General features: G+C 48.9%; 1 protein-coding gene across 1 annotated transcript in view; it reads left to right on the forward strand.

Moving 5' to 3' along the window:
- The window catches only part of SMAD3 (SMAD family member 3), a 79646-nt gene that overhangs the window by 30055 nt on the left and 31085 nt on the right, over positions 1-18506 (forward strand). Inside the window, exon 5 of the mRNA XM_089664739.1 lies at positions 16345-16557. Coding sequence (XP_089520865.1) covers positions 16345-16557 — 213 coding nt within the window. The remainder of the gene's footprint in view (positions 1-16344; positions 16558-18506) is intronic.

Raw genomic sequence — 18506 nt, forward strand, 5'->3', positions numbered from 1 at the left:
GAAAAGAACCTCTGTCCAACTGTTAAGCATGGGGTTGGATCAATCATGCTTTGGGGTTGTGTTGCAGCCAGTGGCACAGGGAACATCTCACGAGTAGAAGGAAAAATGGATTCAATAAAATTTCAGCAAATTTTGGATGGTAACTTGATGCCATCTGTGAAAAAGCTGAAGTTAAAGAGAGGATGGCTTCTACAAATGGATAATGATCCTAAACACACCTCGAAATCCACGGGGGATTACATCAAGAGGCGTAAACTGAAGGTTTTGCCATGGCCTTCACAATCTCCTGACCTCAACATAATTGAAAATCTATGGATAGACCTTATAAGAGCCGTGCGTGACAGACAGCCCAGAGATCTCAAAGAACTGGAAGACTTTTGTAAGGAAGAATGGGCAAAGATACCTCAAACAAGAATTGAAAGACTCTTGGCTGGCTACAAAAAGCGTTTACAAGCTGTGATACTTGCCAAAGGGGGCCGTACAAGATATTAACTCTGCAGGGGGCCCAAACTTTTGCAGACGCCATTTTTTTGTTTTCTGTTATTTTGAAAGTGTAAATGATGGAAATAAAATCTAACTTTTGTTGCCATATTATAAGAATGTCTAATCTGTAATTTGATGCCTTTTGGAGATTTTTCCATCTTTCCTTGGCTTCTTTATGCACATTAATACAAATTTTTAGCTGCGGTGCCCAAACTTTCCATCCCCACTGTATATAATGCCTGCAGTCTCTGATAATGAATAGGCACTTTTATATGTGCGGCCCTTCAGTGATTTTTGGGGCCGCGCTTGAGGTTTCCCCATATCAGGAAAGTTGACCACCAGTGCTTTAGGCCCTCCTCCGGTGCCAGACGTTGTGGGAACTCTGTCCCACATCCCTGCACTTCATCCCTGGGAGTATACGGTTGTCTTGCACAGAAGACGGCAATGAACGTGTCTATAGCAGTGTATGGGGGAGGATGTGGGATACAAACACTAGTGAGGTTCCTTATCATTTCTTGGCCACAGAAAGTCATCTTTGGAGCCCAATGACTCAATCATTCCCTTCTGCTCCAGTCTCCAGCTCCGTGTCCTCCATCTGATCTGTGCAGTGTAGTCTCTGACACATCCCGAGTCCTGCAGAGTCCTTCATATAGACAATCCGTGCAGCGTCCATGAATCTGTTCCTTCTGGGGAGGGGGAGGGGGGGGGTTTATGATGTTCTATTGGAGCAGATACAAGGCAGAGGGTGACATGTCGCTCCAATTGGGTTTTTATTTTTGCTGCTACATATACATACAAAGACTACAAATCACCAGATGAGGAGACATCGAGGGTTGGTTCACCTTTCCTACACTCTTCCCAAAAGCCCCTAAGCCAGTGGTGGTGAACCTTCCTAATATGGGGGCCTAAAGTGGGCCCCCGACATTGCCAAAGAGCCGCACATAAAATTCAGTGACTATTCATTATCAGAGACAGCATACGCACAGCATATAGTCGGAGACTATGGGCATGATACAAGAGATGGTCAGAGACTGCAGGCATGATACAGGAGATGGTCAGAGACTGCGGACATGATACAGGAGATGGTCAGAGACTGCAGACATGATACAGGAGACGGTAAGAGACTGCAGACAGGATGCAGGAGATGGTCAGAGACTGCAGACATGATACAGGAGACGGTCAGAGACTGCAGACATGATACAGGAGACGGTCAGAGCCTGCGGACAGGATGCAGGAGATGATCAGAGACTGCAGATAGGATACAGGAGATGGTCAGAGACTGCGGACAGGATACGGGGATGGTCAGAGACTGCAGACATTATACAGGGGATGGTCAGAGGCTGCAGACAGGATACAAAAGAAGGTCAGAGACTGCTGACAGGATGCAGGAGATGGTCAGAAACTGCGGACAGGATACAGGGGATGGTCAGAGACTGCAGACAATATACAGGGGATGGTCAGAGACTGCAAACATTATACAGGGGATGGTCAGAGACTGCAAACATTATACAGGGGATGGTCAGAGACTGCAGACATTATACAGGAGATGGTCAGAGACTGCAGACAGGATACAAAAGAAGGTCAGAGACTGCGGACATGATACAGGAGATGGGCAGAGACTGCCAACAGGATACAGGAGATGGGCAGATACTGCAGACAGGAAGCAGAAAATGGGCAGAGACTTCAAACATGATACAAGAGATAGTCAGAGACTGCAAACATGATACAGGGGATGGTCAGAGACTGCAGACATGATACAAGAGATGGTCACAGACTGCAGACATGATACAAGAGATGGTTAGAGACTGCAGACATGATACAAGAGATGGTCAAAGACTGCAGGCATGATACAAAAGATAGTCAGAGACTTTAAACATGATACAAGAGATGGTCAGAGACTGCAGGCATGATACAAGAGATAGTCAGAGACTGCAAACATGATACAGGGGATGGTCAGAGACTGCAGACATGATACAAGAGATGGTCACAGACTGCAGACATGATACAGGAGATGGTCAGAGACTGCAGACATGATACAAGAGATGGTCAGAGACTGCGGACGTGATACAAAAGAAGGTCAGAGACTGCGGACATGATACAAGAGATGGTACTAAATCAGCTGTTTAGTAAATTTGCACAACACCGTAAACCCATATGGATAGAATGTCTTTATTATATTACAGTTGTGTCCAAAATTATTCAACCCCCACTGAAATTGAGTGTTTTGGCCAGTTTGACATTGCTTTTGATCATTCAGTCATCTTGCTTACATTTACATTAAAGAGGCACTTGTAGGTCAGACAAATATAACATAACAGTTATAATGAAATAACCACAAATGTCTTTTCTGTGCTCACAGCATTATCAGTTTTATTCAACCCCCAAGTGACATTCAATCTTAGTACTTAGTACAGCATCCTTTTACAGTTATAACAGCTTTTAAACGTGAAGCATAGCTTGACACAAGTGTCTTGCAGCGATCTACGGGTATCTTCGCCCATTCTTCATGGGCAAAGGCCTCCAGTTCAGTCACATTCTTAGGCTTGCGCACTGCAACTGCTTTCTTTAAGTCCCACCAGAGGTTCTCAATCGGATTTAAGTCTGGTGACTGCGATGGCCACTCCAAAATGTTCCAGCCTTTCCTCTGCAACCATGCTCTAGTGGACTTGGAGGTATGCTTGGGATCATTGTCCTGTTGAAAGGTCCAACGTCTCCCAAGCCTCAGGTGTGTGACGGACTGCATCACGTTTCCATCCAATATCTCCTGGTACTGAAGAGAATTCATGGTACCTTGCACACGCTGAAGCTTCCCTGTACCTGCAGAAGCAAAACAGCCCCAAAGCATGATTGACCCTCCACCATGCTTCACAGTAGGCAAGGTGTTCTTTTCATCATAGGCCTTGTTCTTCCTCCTCCAAACATAGCGTTGATCCATGGGCCCAAACAGTTCTAATTTTGTTTCATCAGTCCACAGAACACTATCCCACAACTTTTGTGGTTTGTCCACATGGCTTTTGGCATACTGCAGTCGACTCTTCTTATTCTTTGGAGACAGCAAGGGGGTACGCCTGGGAGTTCTGGCACGGAGGCCTTCATTACGCAGTGTGCGTCTTATTGTCTGGGCTGAAACTTCTGTACCCACATCTGACAAATCTTTTCTCAGTTCCTCAGCAGTCACACGGGGACTTCTCTCCACTCTACGCTTCAGGTAGCGCACAGCAGTCGAAGTCAGCATCTTCTTTCTGCCACGACCAGGTAGCGTTTCAACAGTGCCCTTTGCCTTGAATTTGCGAATGATGCTTCCTAAGGTGTCTCTTGGTATGTTTAACATCTTTGCAATCTTCTTATAGCCATTGCCCTTCCTGTGAAGAGAAATCACCTCTTCTCTTGTCTTCCTGGACCATTCTCTTGCCTTCACCATGTTTGTAACCACACCAGTAAATGTCTAGAAGGAGCTGAGTATCACAGTCATTTTAAAGCTGCCTAATTGGTGCTTATTATGCTTGATTGCTGCTCGGTGACATCCACAGGTGTTTTCAATACCTGATGGAAAGCACCTGTATGAACCTCTGTTCTTCAGAGTGGTAGTCTTTAAGGGGTTGAATAATTGTGGCAATGAAGAAACCACATAAGAACCATTTACTACTGTATTACATAAACAATTGATGTCATTTTAGTTGCATTTGGGTAGTTACAACGTCCTTGTAGGATTTGATTCTGAATACAATTCCAAATGTACACTATAGTCCCTAAACCCCTTTACAGCATTGGGGGTTGAATAATTTTGGACACAACTGTAGATCATCTGAATGTGGGGGGGGGACGTTGTAGACCCTTCGTACATTACTTACTGTATGCCAATCAGCCACAGCTTACCTCTAACAAACACTGGATGGACCTGAGGGTTCCATGGATCCCTGGTTGAGGTTGGCTGGCCTTCAGCTTTGTTAGATAAATGATATATCCTCCAAGTACATCACTCCAACCTTACTCTGATCTTTTTTTTTTTTTTACTGTAGGCGGAGCTAAATATGCCCAAAATTCCCAGCATGCGCTAATTCTTTTACATGACATTGATTTTTGAAGACATATTACTTCCCTTATATCTGCATACAGCCAATTGACCAGTGGTCTCCAAACTGTGACCCGGGGCCTGATGTGGCACATTGCTAGCCTCTATGTGGCCCTTGGGGCACTATTGCTTCCACTGGCACCAATGATGGGGCGCTATTCCTTCCACTGACACCAATGATGGGGCGCTATTCCTCCCACTGACACCAATGATGGGGCGCTATTCCTCCCACTGACACCAATGATGGGCGCTATTCCTCCCACTGACACCAATGATGGGGCGCTATTCCTCCCACTGACACCAATGATGGGCGCTATTCCTCCCACTGACACCAATGATGGGGCACTATTCCTCCTACTGATACCAATGATGGGACACTATTCCTCCCACTGATACCAATGATGGGACACTATTCCTCCCACTGACACCAATGATGGGGCACTATTCCTCCCACTGACGCCAATGATGGGGCACTATTCCTCCCACTGATACCAATGATGGGACACTATTCCTCCCACTGACACCAATGATGGGGCACTATTCCTCCCACTGACGCCAATGATGGGGCACTATTCCTCCCACTGACACCAATGATGGGGCACTATTCCTCCCACTGACGCCAATGATGGGGCACTATTCCTCCCACTGATACCAATGACGGGGCACTATTCCTCCCACTGACACCAATGATGGGGCACTATTCCTTCCACTGATACCAATGATGGGGCACTATTCCTTCCACTGATACCAATGATGGGGCACTATTCCTCCCACTGATACCAATGATAGGGCACTATTCCTCCCACTGATACCAATGATGGGGCACTATTCCTCCCACTGACACCAATGATGGGGCACTATTCCTCCCACTGATACCAATGACGGGGCACTATTCCTCCCACTGACACCAATGATGGGGCACTATTCCTTCCACTGATACCAATGATGGGGCACTATTCCCCCCACTGACACCAATGATGGGACACTATTCCTCCCACTGACGCCAATGATGGGGCACTATTCCTCCCACTGACACCAATGATGGGGCACTATTCCTCCCACTGACACCAATGATGGGGCACTATTCCTCCCACTGACACCAATGATGGGGCACTATTCCTTCCACTGACACCAATGATGGGGCACTATTCCTCCCACTGACAGCAATGATGGGGCACTATTCCTCCCACTGACACCAATGATGGGGCACTATTCCTCCCACTGACACCAATGATGGGGCACTATTCCTTCCACTGACACCAATGATGGGGCACTATTCATCCCACTGACACCAATGATGGGGCACTAAAATACAGTGAAAAAACTCCTACTATGTGCTAAAAATAAAATCTACGTGTTTATCGGTGGCTGCTGCTGCTAACATCAATTGTGTTCCCAGAATGCAATATAAATATTAGCAGTGTGTAATGTAGCGCTGCTGGCAGGAAATTGTGAATGATGAAAGCATAAAACATCGATCCATCAAATACTCAACAACCAGAGCGAATAAACTCATAACAAAGTGCTTGATAATAAGTAAATATAGAAATAAATATATAAAGTGAATTCAATTCCAGAAATTGCGAGATCCGACGCCACAAAACACAGATCCGAGCTCTCAGAACTCTCAGGTGGCACTATAATCTATGAGCTTCACGTGAAGCTCGGATCTGTGTTTTGTGGCGTCGGATCTCGCAATTTCTGGAATTGAATTCACTTTATATATTTATTTCTATATTTACTTATTATCAAGCACTTTGTTATGAGTTTATTCGCTCTGGTTGTTGAGTATTTGATGGATCGATGTTTTATGCTTTCATCATTCACAATTTCCTGCCAGCAGCGCTACATTACACACTACTAATAATGATGGGGCACTATTCCTCCACTGACACCAATGATGGGGGGCTATTCCTCCCACTGACACCAATGATGGGGCACTATTCCTCCCACTGACGCCAATGATGGGGCACTATTCCTCCCACTGACACCAATGATGGGGCGCTATTCCTCCCACTGACACCAATGATGGGGCGCTATTCCTCCCACTGACACCAATGATGGGGCGCTATTCCTCCCACTGACACCAATGATGGGGCGCTATTCCTCCCCACTGACACCAATGATGGGGCGCTATTCCTCCCACTGACACCAATGATGGGGCGCTATTCCTCCCACTGACACCAATGATGGGGCGCTATTCCTCCCACTGACACCAATGATGGGGCACTATTCCTCCCACTGACACCAATGATGGGGCACTATTCCTCCCACTGACACCAATGATGGGGCACTATTCCCCCCACTGACACCAATGATGGGGCACTATTCCTTCCACCGACACCAATGATGGGCCACTATTCCTCCCACCGACACCAATGATGGGGCATTATTCCCCCCACCGACACCAATGATGGGGCATTATTCCCCCCACCGACACCAATGATGGGGCACTATTCCCCCCACTGACACCAATGATGGGGCACTATTCCTCCCACCGACACCAATGATGGGGCACTATTCCTCCCACTGATACCAATGATGGGGCACTATTCCTCCCACTGATACCAATGATGGGGTACTATTCCTCCCACTGACACCAATGATGGGGCACTATTCCTCCCACTGACACCAATGATGGGACACTATTCCTCCCACTGACACCAATGATGGGGCACTATTCCTCCTACTGACACCAACGATGGGGCACTATTCCCTCCACTGACACCAATGATGGGGCACTATTCCTCCCACTGACACCAATGATGGGGCACTATTCCCCCCACTGACACCAATGATGGGACACTATTCCCCCCACTGATATCAATGGGGCATTTTCTGCTCCCACTGGCCACAGGCTGGCCCTTAGTTTGGAAGTTTTCTCCTGCAAGCGGCAGTGGAGAGTCGGGCTCATCATGATGTGAAGGTGGCCTGGCATTGATCCCAGTTGTCAGCATGATAGGTCCGCCCCGTGTTTGGTGGAACGTTCGATACATGAACATCGCCGACTTCATTCTCATGTAAAATCTTCTTGTGCAGAACTTCGCAGCCACCAAACCGCGTCCCTCACGGTGGTAATTCATCACATGACATCTCCAACCACAGGTCTCTCTGCACCGCAGCGTGTTATGAAAGGCGGATGATCCATTGTTTCATCTGTTATGATGTCTCATTAAGTTAAAATAATAAATCCCCATTGCAGAAGCCGTGTCTATAAACTAGGGAAAGGAGAATGTCTGGATTGTCCATGTGGCCAATCGGATTCCAGCGTCTCGGGTGACGAGTGGGATAACTGTTATGGACAGCAGGGATTTATTTTGGGGAAGTTTTCCTCAATTTGCGGCGTAGTGACTCAATGGTTACTATGTGTCCGTCCAGCGCCGGGGTCCTGAGCTCAATGGCTCCATTGGTGCGCAGTATCTGTGTGTGTTTTTGTGGTCGTGCCGGTTTCCTCTCACAGGCTAAAAGCATACTGTTGGGTTCTGCTGGTCTGTGTGAAATGATCCCGCGGTGTGAATGTAGAGAAGACTCGGAACGTTACAGCTGAACTCCAGGCCACAGCTAAATACACAGACCATACAAGCAGAGGATTTGTATTTCTGTCCATCCAGGATCATAGATTTACACAGCTCTGCCACGTTCTACAGCTGTGTCTGGAAGGACTGGAGACCTGGTTTTTCTTTGCTGCAGTTCACTAAGAAATACAGGTCTTGTCCTTCCCCCAGCCTGTGATTGGACAGTGAAAGGAGAAGCAGCATACTGATGAATTTATTGCTGTGTCACTCTGCTCTCTCCTCCTGTCAGCATGATCTTTGCATGGCAGTACTATAGATTGGTTCCTTGTGCTGCTTTTCCTTATGCCAGTCTGAGCTCTGCTGTACATGGGGGGGGGGCAGGGGTTCTCCTTCTCCAGTCTCAGCTCTGCTGTACAGGGGGGGGGTTGTCCTTTTCCGGTCTGAGCTCTGCTGTACATGGGGGGGGGGTCCTTCTCCCAGTCTGAGCCCTGCTGTGCATAGGGGGGGGTTCTCCTCCCAGTCTTAGCTCTGCTGTACATGGGGGGTTCTCCTCCCAGTCTGAGCTCTGCTGTACATGGGGGGGTTTCTCCTTTTCCCAGTCTGAACTCTGCTGTACATAGGAGGAAGAGGGGGGGTTCTCCTCCTCCCAGTCTGAGCTCTGCTGTACATGGGGGGGGGGGGGGTTTCTCCTTCTCCCAGTCTGAGCTCTGCTGTACATGGGGGGAGGGGCGGGGGGTTCTCCTCCCAGTCTGAGCTCTGCTGTACATGGGGGGGGGGGGGGGTTTCTCCTTCTCCCAGTCTGAGCTCTGCTGTACATGGGGGGGGGTTCTCCTTCTCCCAGTCTGTGCTCTGCTGTACATGGGGGGGAGAGGGGGGGGTTCTCCTTCTCCCAGTCTGACAGTCTGAGCTCCGCTGTACATGGGGGGGAGAGGGGGGGGTTCTCCTTCTCCCAGTCTGACAGTCTGAGCTCTGCTGTAGATGGGGGGGGGGGTGTACACAGGCTGCCACCTGGTCACATTGAGGTACTTACACTGCTTGGATGAGAAGATGTGGAGATGTATTGCTGGATACAGGGCTGCATTTCTATCTGCCTGGTGTTCAGATTAAAGGGGGATTCTGCCAGCAATATGAATCAGGCAGTTGTATTTCTGGATACATTAGACATTGATAGATAGAACTTCCTGTTACCTAACAGCAATATATACTTAACGAGGAAATTCAGTCCCCTTTTCTGCTGCTGTTGTAAAGGGGGGGAGGGGGGGTGGCGTCAAGGAATAGGGGACTTTTCCTTTAATTTGAAGGTGTGCCCCCATATGAACGGGGGCTCTTATGTGCTAGGGGGACACTGTGAAGGAGAGATCCTGATGTGAAGGGGGGTCTCAGATGTGCTGAAGGGGCCGTATGAAGAAGGGACACTGATGTGAAGGGGGGTCTCTGATGTGCTAGGGAGACTCTGTGAAGGAGGGACACTCATGTGATCAGAAACTCTGTTGTGAAGGTCCCTCACATTTACAACAGAGTTTTCGATCACATCCCTGTATGCAGGGGAGGGAGCTCTGATATGAAGGGGTGTCTCTGATGTGCTGGAGGGGTTGGGAAGACTCTGTGAAAGGGGGACACTGATGTGATTGGAAACTCTGTTGTGAAGGTTGGGGATCATATGTAAGGACAGGGGTTCTCTGATATGAAGGGGGGGGGGGGTCTCTGATGTGCTGTGGGGGCTCTGTGAAGGAGGGGCACTGATGTGATAGGAAACTGTTGTGAAGGTGGGGTCTCATATGTAAACAGGGGTTGTGATATGAAGGGGGGACTCTGATGCCATAGGAGGTACTCTGTAAATGGGGGATGGGGATTTTCACGTCCAAGGGGGACTGATTTAAAGAGGGGGCTCTGATGTGTTGAGGGACATTTGGGTTGAAAGACGGACTCAGATGTGAAGGGGGAGGGGTCCATGTTGTGCTCTGATGTGATGAGAGTGATTTTGATGTAAAAGGTGGGATATCTAATGTGAAAGGGGGGCTGTGATGTATAGGTTGGGGCACTGATTTGAAGAGGGGGCTGTGATGTGATGGAAGACTCTGTTGTGAAGGTGGGGGCTTGTATGTAAAGGGGGGGGCTCTGATATGAAGAGGGGACTCAGAATTACTAGGAGAAACTCTGAAGGGGGGGGGGGTTCTGATGTGAAGAGGGGACTCAGAAATACTAGGAGAAACTCTGAAGGGGGGGGGGGTTCCGATGTGATGGGGATTTTCATGTCCAAGGAGGACTCTGATTTGAAGAGGGGGCTATGATGTGTTTAGGGAGCTTTGGCATGAAAGAGGGACTCTGATGTGAAGGGGGAGGGGGTTCCATGTTGTGAAACGGGGCTCTGGTGTGATAGGGTGATTCTGATATCAAAGGAGGAATATCTGGTGTGATGGAAGACTCTGAAATGAAGGGGTTTGAGGGGAGGTTGTCCATGTTGTGATACTGGGCTCTGATTTGATAAGGGGATTCTGATGTTAAAGGAGGGACTTCTAATGTGATAGGGGGGCTGTGATGTGATAGGGGGTTTTCATATGCAAGGGGGTCTCATAAAGAGGGGGCTCTGATGTGATGGGGTCTCTGAAGAGCTGGGGTGGGCTGTGATGGTTGTTCTAATATGAAAGAGGGACTCTAATTTGAAGGGGGACTCTGATATGAAGAAGGGACTCTGATGTGCCAGGGGGTACTCTGTGAAGGGGGGCACTGATATTGAAGGGGTACATCATTTGTAAGACTTGAAGGGGGGGCTTTGATATGTTGGAGGGGTTTTGACATGAAAGGGGGACTCTGAAGTGCTGGGGAGGGAGACTGTGATTGGATGGGTTCTCTGATATGAAAGAAGGACTCTGTTGTGCAGGGGGGGTCTCTGATATGAAGTGGAGACTAGGGGGGTTATCTGCGAAGAAGAGGGGGCACTGATATGATGGGGGACTTTCACATGCAAGGGGGACTCTGATTTAAAAAGGGGACTCTGAAATGCTGGGGGGGGACTGTAATGTGATGAGGTCTCTGATGCAGGGGCGGACTGACAACTCATGGGGCCCCCAGGCAATAGGGGATCATGGGGCCCCTGTGTCCTTGCCCAAACTCAAAAAAGCCTATGAAAAAGGTACCAGGGGCATCTCATGGGGCCCCCTACTGACCCCGGGCCCTTGGGCAGTGCCCGAGTTTCCAAATGGTCAGTCCGCCCCTGGTCTGATATAAATGGGGGACTCTGATGTGACGGCGGCTTCTGATATACAGGTGAAATTCGAAAAATTAGAATATGGTGCAAAAGTCCATTTATTTCAGTTCAGCAACTTAAAAGGTGAAACTAATATATGAGACTCATTCCATGCAAAGCAAGATAGTTCAAGCCGTGATTTGTCATCATTGTGATGATTATGGCTTACAGCTCATGAAAACCCCAAATCCACAATCTCAGAAAATGAGAATATTGTGAAAAGGTGGAATATTCTCGGCTCAAAGTGTCCCACTCTAATCAGATCATTCAGCCATAACACCTGCAAAGGGTTCCTGAGCCTTTAAATGGTCTCTCAGTCTGGTTCAGTAGGAATCACAATCATGGGAAACACTGCTGACCTGACACCATCACTGACACCCTCCATAAGGAGGGAAAGCCTCAAAAGGTAATTGCAGAAGAAGTTGGATGTTCCCAAAGTGCTGTATCAAAGCACATTAATAGAAAGTTATGTGGAAGGGAAAAGTGTGGAAGAAAAAGGTGCACAAGCAGCAGGGATGACCGCAGCCTGGAGAGGATTGTCAGGAAAAGGCCATTCAAAAGTGTTGGGGACTTTCACAAGGAGTGGACTGAGGCTGGAGTCAGTGCATCAAGAGCCACCACACACAGAGGGATCCTGGACATGGGCTTCAAATGTCGTATTCCTCTTGTCAAGCCGCTCCTGAACAACAAACAACGTCAGAAGCGTCTTACCTGGGCTAAAGAAAAACAGACCTAGTCTGTTGCTCAGTGGTCCAAAGTCCTCTTTTCTGATGAGAGCAACTTTTGCATCTCATTTGGAAACCAAGGACCCTGAGTATGGAGGAAGAATGGAGAGGCCCAAGGACCCCGAGTATGGAGGAAGAATGGAGAGGCCCAAGGACCCCGAGTATGGAGGAAGAATGGAGAGGCACAAGGACCCCGAGTATGAAGGTAGAATGGAGAGGCCCAAGGACCCCGAATATGGAGGAAGAATGGAGAGGCCCAAGGACCCCGAGTATGGAGGAAGAATGGAGAGGCCCAAGGACCCCGAGTATGGAGGAAGAATGGAGAGGCACAAGGACCCCGAGTATGGAGGAAGAATGGAGAGGCCCAAGGACCCCGAGTATGGAGGAAGAATGGAGAGGCCCAAGGACCCCGAGTATGAAGGAAGAATGGAGAGGCACAAGGACCCCGAGTATGGAGGAAGAATGGAGAGGCCCAAGGACCCCGAGTATGGAGGAAGAATGGAGAAGCCCAAGGACCCCGAGTATGGAGGAAGAATGGAGAGGCCCAAGGACCCAGTGTATGGAGGAAGAATGGAGAGGCCCAAGGACCCCGAGTATGGAGGAAGAATGGAGAGGCCCAAGGACCCCGAGTATGGAGGAAGAATGGAGAGACCCAAGGACCCCGAGTATGGAGGAAGAATGGAGAGGCCCAAGGACCCCGAGTATGGAGGAAGAATGGAGAGGCACACACTGCAAGATGCTTGAAGTCCAGTGTGAAGTTTCCACAGTCTGTGTTGATTTGGGGAGCCATGTCATCTGCTGGTGTTGGCCCACTGTGCTTCATTAAGTCCAGGGTCAACGCAGCCGTCTACCAGGAGATTTTGGAGCACTTCATGCTTCCTTCCGCAGACGAGCTTTATGGGGATGCTGACTTCATTTTCCAGCAGGACTTGGCACCGCCCATACTGCCAAAAGTACCAAAACCTGGTTCAATGACCGTGGGATTACTGTGCTTGATTGGCCAGCAAACTCCCCTGACCTGAACCCCATAGAGAATCTATGGGGCATTACCAAGAGAAAGATGAGAGACATGAGACCGAACAATGCAGAAGAGCTGAAGGCCGCTATTGAAGCATCCTGGTCTTCCATAACACCTCAGCAGTGCCACAGGCTGATAGCTTCCATGCCACGCCGCATTGAGGCAGTAATTGCTGCAAAAGGGGCCCAAACCAAGTACTGAGTACATATGCAGCTTCTACTTTTCAGAGGTCCGATATTGTTCTATGTACAATCCGTGTTTTATTGCTTGCATGGAATATTCTCATTTTCTGAGATTGTGGATTTGGGGTTTTCATGAGCTGTAAGCCATAATCATCACAATGATGACAAATCACGGCTGGAACTATCTTGCTTTGCATGTAATGAGTCTCATATATTAGTTTCACCTTTTAAGTTGCTGCACTGAAACAAATGAACTTTTGCACCAGATTCTCATCTTTCGAGTTTCACCTGTAGTTGTTTCTTGGAACATTTGTATTCATGAATTTACAATGTATCAATTTGTTTATAAAGCTGAGGGGTTTTTTTTTCCCTGCAAATATCTGTAACCTATATATACAATGTGGCCCCTCCTACTGCCAAGTTTGGGGCCCCCTGATCCAACAGACGACTGATCTCAATATACAAATCCAATGGCGGGAAGAGAAGTCGGCGGGACATGAAGAATTAATTTCACGCCCTGAAGACTCTCCATATGTTTGGTTTTAAAAATAGTAAAATAAAGAAAAAAGAAAAAAAGGTCAATGTTTTCTTTGTATGATTGGATGTTTCTGCTGATTGGACGATGTGGATTTCTTCGCCAAGTCGTAGGTGACGCCGCGGACAGATTTCTGCCGCTAATCCGGTGCGATCTGACGATGCGACAAATCCTTCTCTCAGTGTTGGGGGGGGGGGGGGGGGAGCGCAGCGATCACTTCAGTCACCAGACCACATCTGTTCTCTATGAGGATTTCATATCTCTGTATATTTGTACAGTGAAGTGGATTGTCAGCAGTTCTGCAGGAATAATATATTACGATGGAGCGGGATCTTCGTCTTCATATACACACGGCCCTCTGTGGTCTCCTCCCGCTCCCAGGGAAATTGGCCGGATGCAGAGTTTAGGTCAGGCGGTTTGGCTTGGCGCCGGTCCAGGCCTGAATATGCGAGGGGCTTGTCCTTATCACAGAGGTTGCAGCACCGCCAGCGTGAGATCGGCTTAACTCCCCCGCCGCTTCCTCTATTCAACGAATTTCTGCAGAGATCTCCTCTTCGCTCTCCTATTGCTTCAACTCACAGAGAAAAACATTGGGTTCCTTTTGTACATGAAGCCTCCCCCCTCCTCGGAGGTTCTGTGTCACTGCTGTACGGAAAGGGTTAAACCATACCTACACCTATAATATATATATGGGGGGGGGGGGGGGGGGAGTTGTGTCTTGTTTTATTTTTTTAATTTTAAAAAATTGCAATTTTTAAAAATTAAAAAAAAAAAAAATACTATATATATATGTATGGAGATATGTGTGTGTATATATATATTTATTTCAGGTACTTATATAGCGCCGTCAATTTACGCAGCACTTTACATATATATTGTACATTCACATCAGTCCCCGCCCCCGAGGAACGTACAATCTAAGGTCCCTAACTCACATTCATACATACACATACTAGGGACAATTTAGACAGGAGCCAATTCACCTACCAGAATGTCTTTGGAGTATGGGAGGAAACCAGAGTACCCGGAGGAAACCCACGCAGGCACAGGGAGAACATGCAAGCTCCAGGCAGGTGGTGCCGTGGTTGGGATTTGAACCAACGACGTTAGTACTGACAGGCAGAAATGATTTATTACAGGTACTTATATAGCGGCGTCAATTTACGCCGCGCTTTTCATATATATTGTACATTCACATCAGTCCCCGCCCCCGAGGAGCGTACAATCTAAGGTCCCTAACTCACATTCATACATACACATACTAGGGACAATTTAGACAGGAGCCAATTCACCTACCAGCATGTCTTTGGAGTGTGGGAGGAAACCGGAGTACCAGGAGGAAACCCACGCAGGCACAGGGAGAACACGCAAACTCCAGGCAGGTGGTGCCGTGGCTGGGAATCGAACCGACGACCCTAATACTGCCAGGCGGAAGTGCTAACCATTTAGCCACTGTGGTGTGCGTGCGTGCGTGCGCGCGTGCGCACACACACATATCTACATACATACACAGGCATACCTGAATTTACAAATTTAATGGGTTCTCCGGGACTTTTCGTATTGCGAAAAATTCGTAAACATGAGCGGGGATTACCCGTAGGAATGCATTGAAAAACAATTAATCCATTCCGAAGGTCAGAAAAAAGTAAAAAAAAGTTTTTTTTTCTGTTAAAACTCTTTATAAAGTGCCCTTTAAAGGCATAAATACTGTACAGGGACTTGGTTAAAAAAATCGTAAATGCATTGAAAACCAATTTTTAATCCATTCCGGAGGTCAGAAAAAAGTAAAAAGAAGTCTTATCTGTTCAAAACTCTTTATAAAAGGCATAGAACTGTACAGGGACATGATTGTAAATGCATTGAAAACCAATTAATCCGTTCGTATTGCGAAAAAAATGCGATGCGCAGGAGTTCAAACGCCTGTTTTGCATCGAGCTTTTGCTCAGAATTATGAGCATGCACAGAAGTATGAATATGCGCCAGCCTTTCCTTGTTCCGACACGTACCGAGCTTCTCTTACAGGTGGCCCTAGAATTTTTGCTCTCGCTCCAACATTCGCACCAATAGCTCACATGTGCGGTGCAATCGTACAAGCACCATAAAAGCGATCGGGTGTCTGTAAAGCTGCCCGGATCACTTTTGCAAAACAGCCAATTGCCGACCGAAAAAATGGCAGCCGTGCGGACAGGACATTTCTATACGTTTGTTGGTCAGCAAGTAGTCAAAGGGTCCGTCGTGTTCTGTAATAGAAGAACCTGTTTTCATGAAGGACCCCATGATTGTCTACAGCTGGCTGTAGGTTTTGATGGTAGACGTGCCTACATGTCTACAGTCCTCTGTAGCATCAGGCATAATTTGCGATGTATACTGCAAGAGCCTGTAGTACAATAGTGTGAGGAATCGGGCAACTTGTATACAATGTTGTGGTTTTCCACTCCGGCTGAGCGATCCATCAGGGATGGAGGTTTGATGTGGGTTGAGGTTTATGTTTCCTTTATATACAATGTAGCATATAATGTGATGGACAGGAAGTGATGTAATACATTTGTATTGTTTCTTTTTCTTAGATCTCCAGCCTGTAACGTATTGTGAGCCGGCCTTCTGGTGCTCCATCTCATACTATGAACTCAACCAGCGAGTCGGGGAAACCTTTCACGCCTCCCAACCTTCCATGACCGTCGATGGATTCACAGACCCGTCAAACTCTGAGCGCTTCTGCCTGGGCCTGCTCTCCAACGTCAACCGCAACGCGGCCGTAGAACTGACCCGGCGACACATCGGTAATTGGCTGCGCCCCCCCAAAAAAGATGGATTCATGACAGTGCTGGTCTCTGACAGCGGGGGGCACTCTAGAGACCAGTGTTGCCATTCACAAAGATCGCACAGCCTGCAGCGCGGTGTGTCTGTCTGTGACTGCCCAGGCCAATGGATCGCACAGCCTGCAGCGCGGTGTGTCTGTCTGTGACTGCCCAGGCCAATGGATCGCACAGCCTGCAGCGCGGTGTGTCTGTCTGTGACTGCCCAGGCCAATGGATCGCACAGCCTGCAGCGCGGTGTGTCTGTCTGTGACTGCCCAGGCCAATGGATCGCACAGCCTGCAGCGCGGTGTGTCTGTCTGTGACTGCCCAGGCCAATGGATCGCACAGCCTGCAGCGCGGTGTGTCTGTCTGTGACTGCCCAGGCCAATGGATCGCACAGCCTGCAGCGCGGTGTGTCTGTCTGTGACTGCCCAGGCCAATGGATCGCACAGCCTGCAGCGCGGTGTGTCTGTCTGTGACTGCCCAGGCCAATGGATCGCACAGCCTGCAGCGCGGTGTGTCTGTCTGTGACTGCCCAGGCCAATGGATCGCACAGCCTGCAGCGCGGTGTGTCTGTCTGTGACTGCCCAGGCCAATGGATCGCACAGCCTGCAGCGCGGTGTGTCTGTCTGTGACTGCCCAGGCCAATGGATCGCACAGCCCTGAGTGATTCCCTACTTTTATGAATGAGCGATCTGCACTGCCATACACGGAACTGACCCGACACCACTGATTGTTCATTGATCAAAGTGAAAGATCATTCAGCGTTGCAGCACTGTGATCCATTGGCCGGGGCTGTGTGAGTCTACAAGCAGACGGCACATTGACATACGGCTAGTAATAAAGATCTGTCACAGCTGCGTCTGTGTGTACTCTGTGTGTACTCTGTGTGTACTCTGTGGCTGTGTGTACTCTGTGTGTACTCTGTGGCTGTGTGTACTCTGTGTGTACTCTGTGGCTGTGTGTACTCTGTGGCTGCGTGTACTCTGTGTGTACTCTGTGGCTGCGTGTACTCTGTGTGTACTCTGTGGCTGTGTGTACTTTGCGGCTGTGTGTACCCTGCGGCTGTGTTTACTCTGCGGCTGTGAGGACTCTGTGGCTGTGTGTGCCCTGCGGCTGTGTGTACTCTGCGGCTGTGTGTACTCTGCGGCTGTGTGTGCCCTGCGGCTGTGTGTACTCTGCGGCTGTGTGTGCCCTGCGGCTGTGTGTACTCTGTGGCTGTGTGTGCCCTGCGGCTGTGTGTACTCTGCGGCTGTGTGTGCCCTGCGGCTGTGTGTACTCTGCGGCTGTGTGTGCCCTGCGGCTGTGTGTGCCCTGCGGCTGTGTGTACTCTGCGTCTGTGTGTGCCCTGCGTCTGTGTGTGCCCTGCGGCTGTGTTTACTCTGCGGCTGTGTGTACTCTGCGTCTGTGTGTGCCCTGCGGCTGTGTTTACTCTGCGTCTGTGTGTACTCTGCGGCTGTGTGTACTCTGCGGCTGTGTTTACTCTGCGGCTGTGTGTGCCCTGCGGCTGTGTGTACTCTGCGTCTGTGTGTACTCTGCGGCTGTGTTTACTCTGCGGCTGTGTGTACTCTGGGGCTGTGCGTACTCTGCGGCTGTGCGTGCTCTGTGGCTTTGTGTACTCTGGGGCTGTGTGTACTCTGCGTCTGTGTGTACTCTGCGGCTGTGTTTACTCTGCGGCTGTGTGTACTCTGCGGCTGTGTGTACTCTGCGGCTGTGCGTACTCTGCGGCTGTGTGTACTCTGCGGCTTTGTGTACTCTGCGGCTGTGTGTACTTTGCGGCTGTGCGTACTCTGCGGCTGTGTGTACTCTGTGGCTTTGTGTACTCTGTGGCTTTGTGTACTCTGTGGCTGTGCGTACTCTGTGGCTGCGCGTACTCTGTGGCTGCGTGTACTCTGTGGCTGCATGTACTCTGTGTGTACTCTGTGGCTGCG

This window comes from Staurois parvus, unplaced genomic scaffold, assembly GCF_062004578.1.
Source record: "Staurois parvus isolate SC_StPar_1 unplaced genomic scaffold, SC_StPar_1.0 ptg002019l, whole genome shotgun sequence".
Taxonomy (NCBI): Eukaryota; Metazoa; Chordata; class Amphibia; order Anura; family Ranidae; genus Staurois; species Staurois parvus.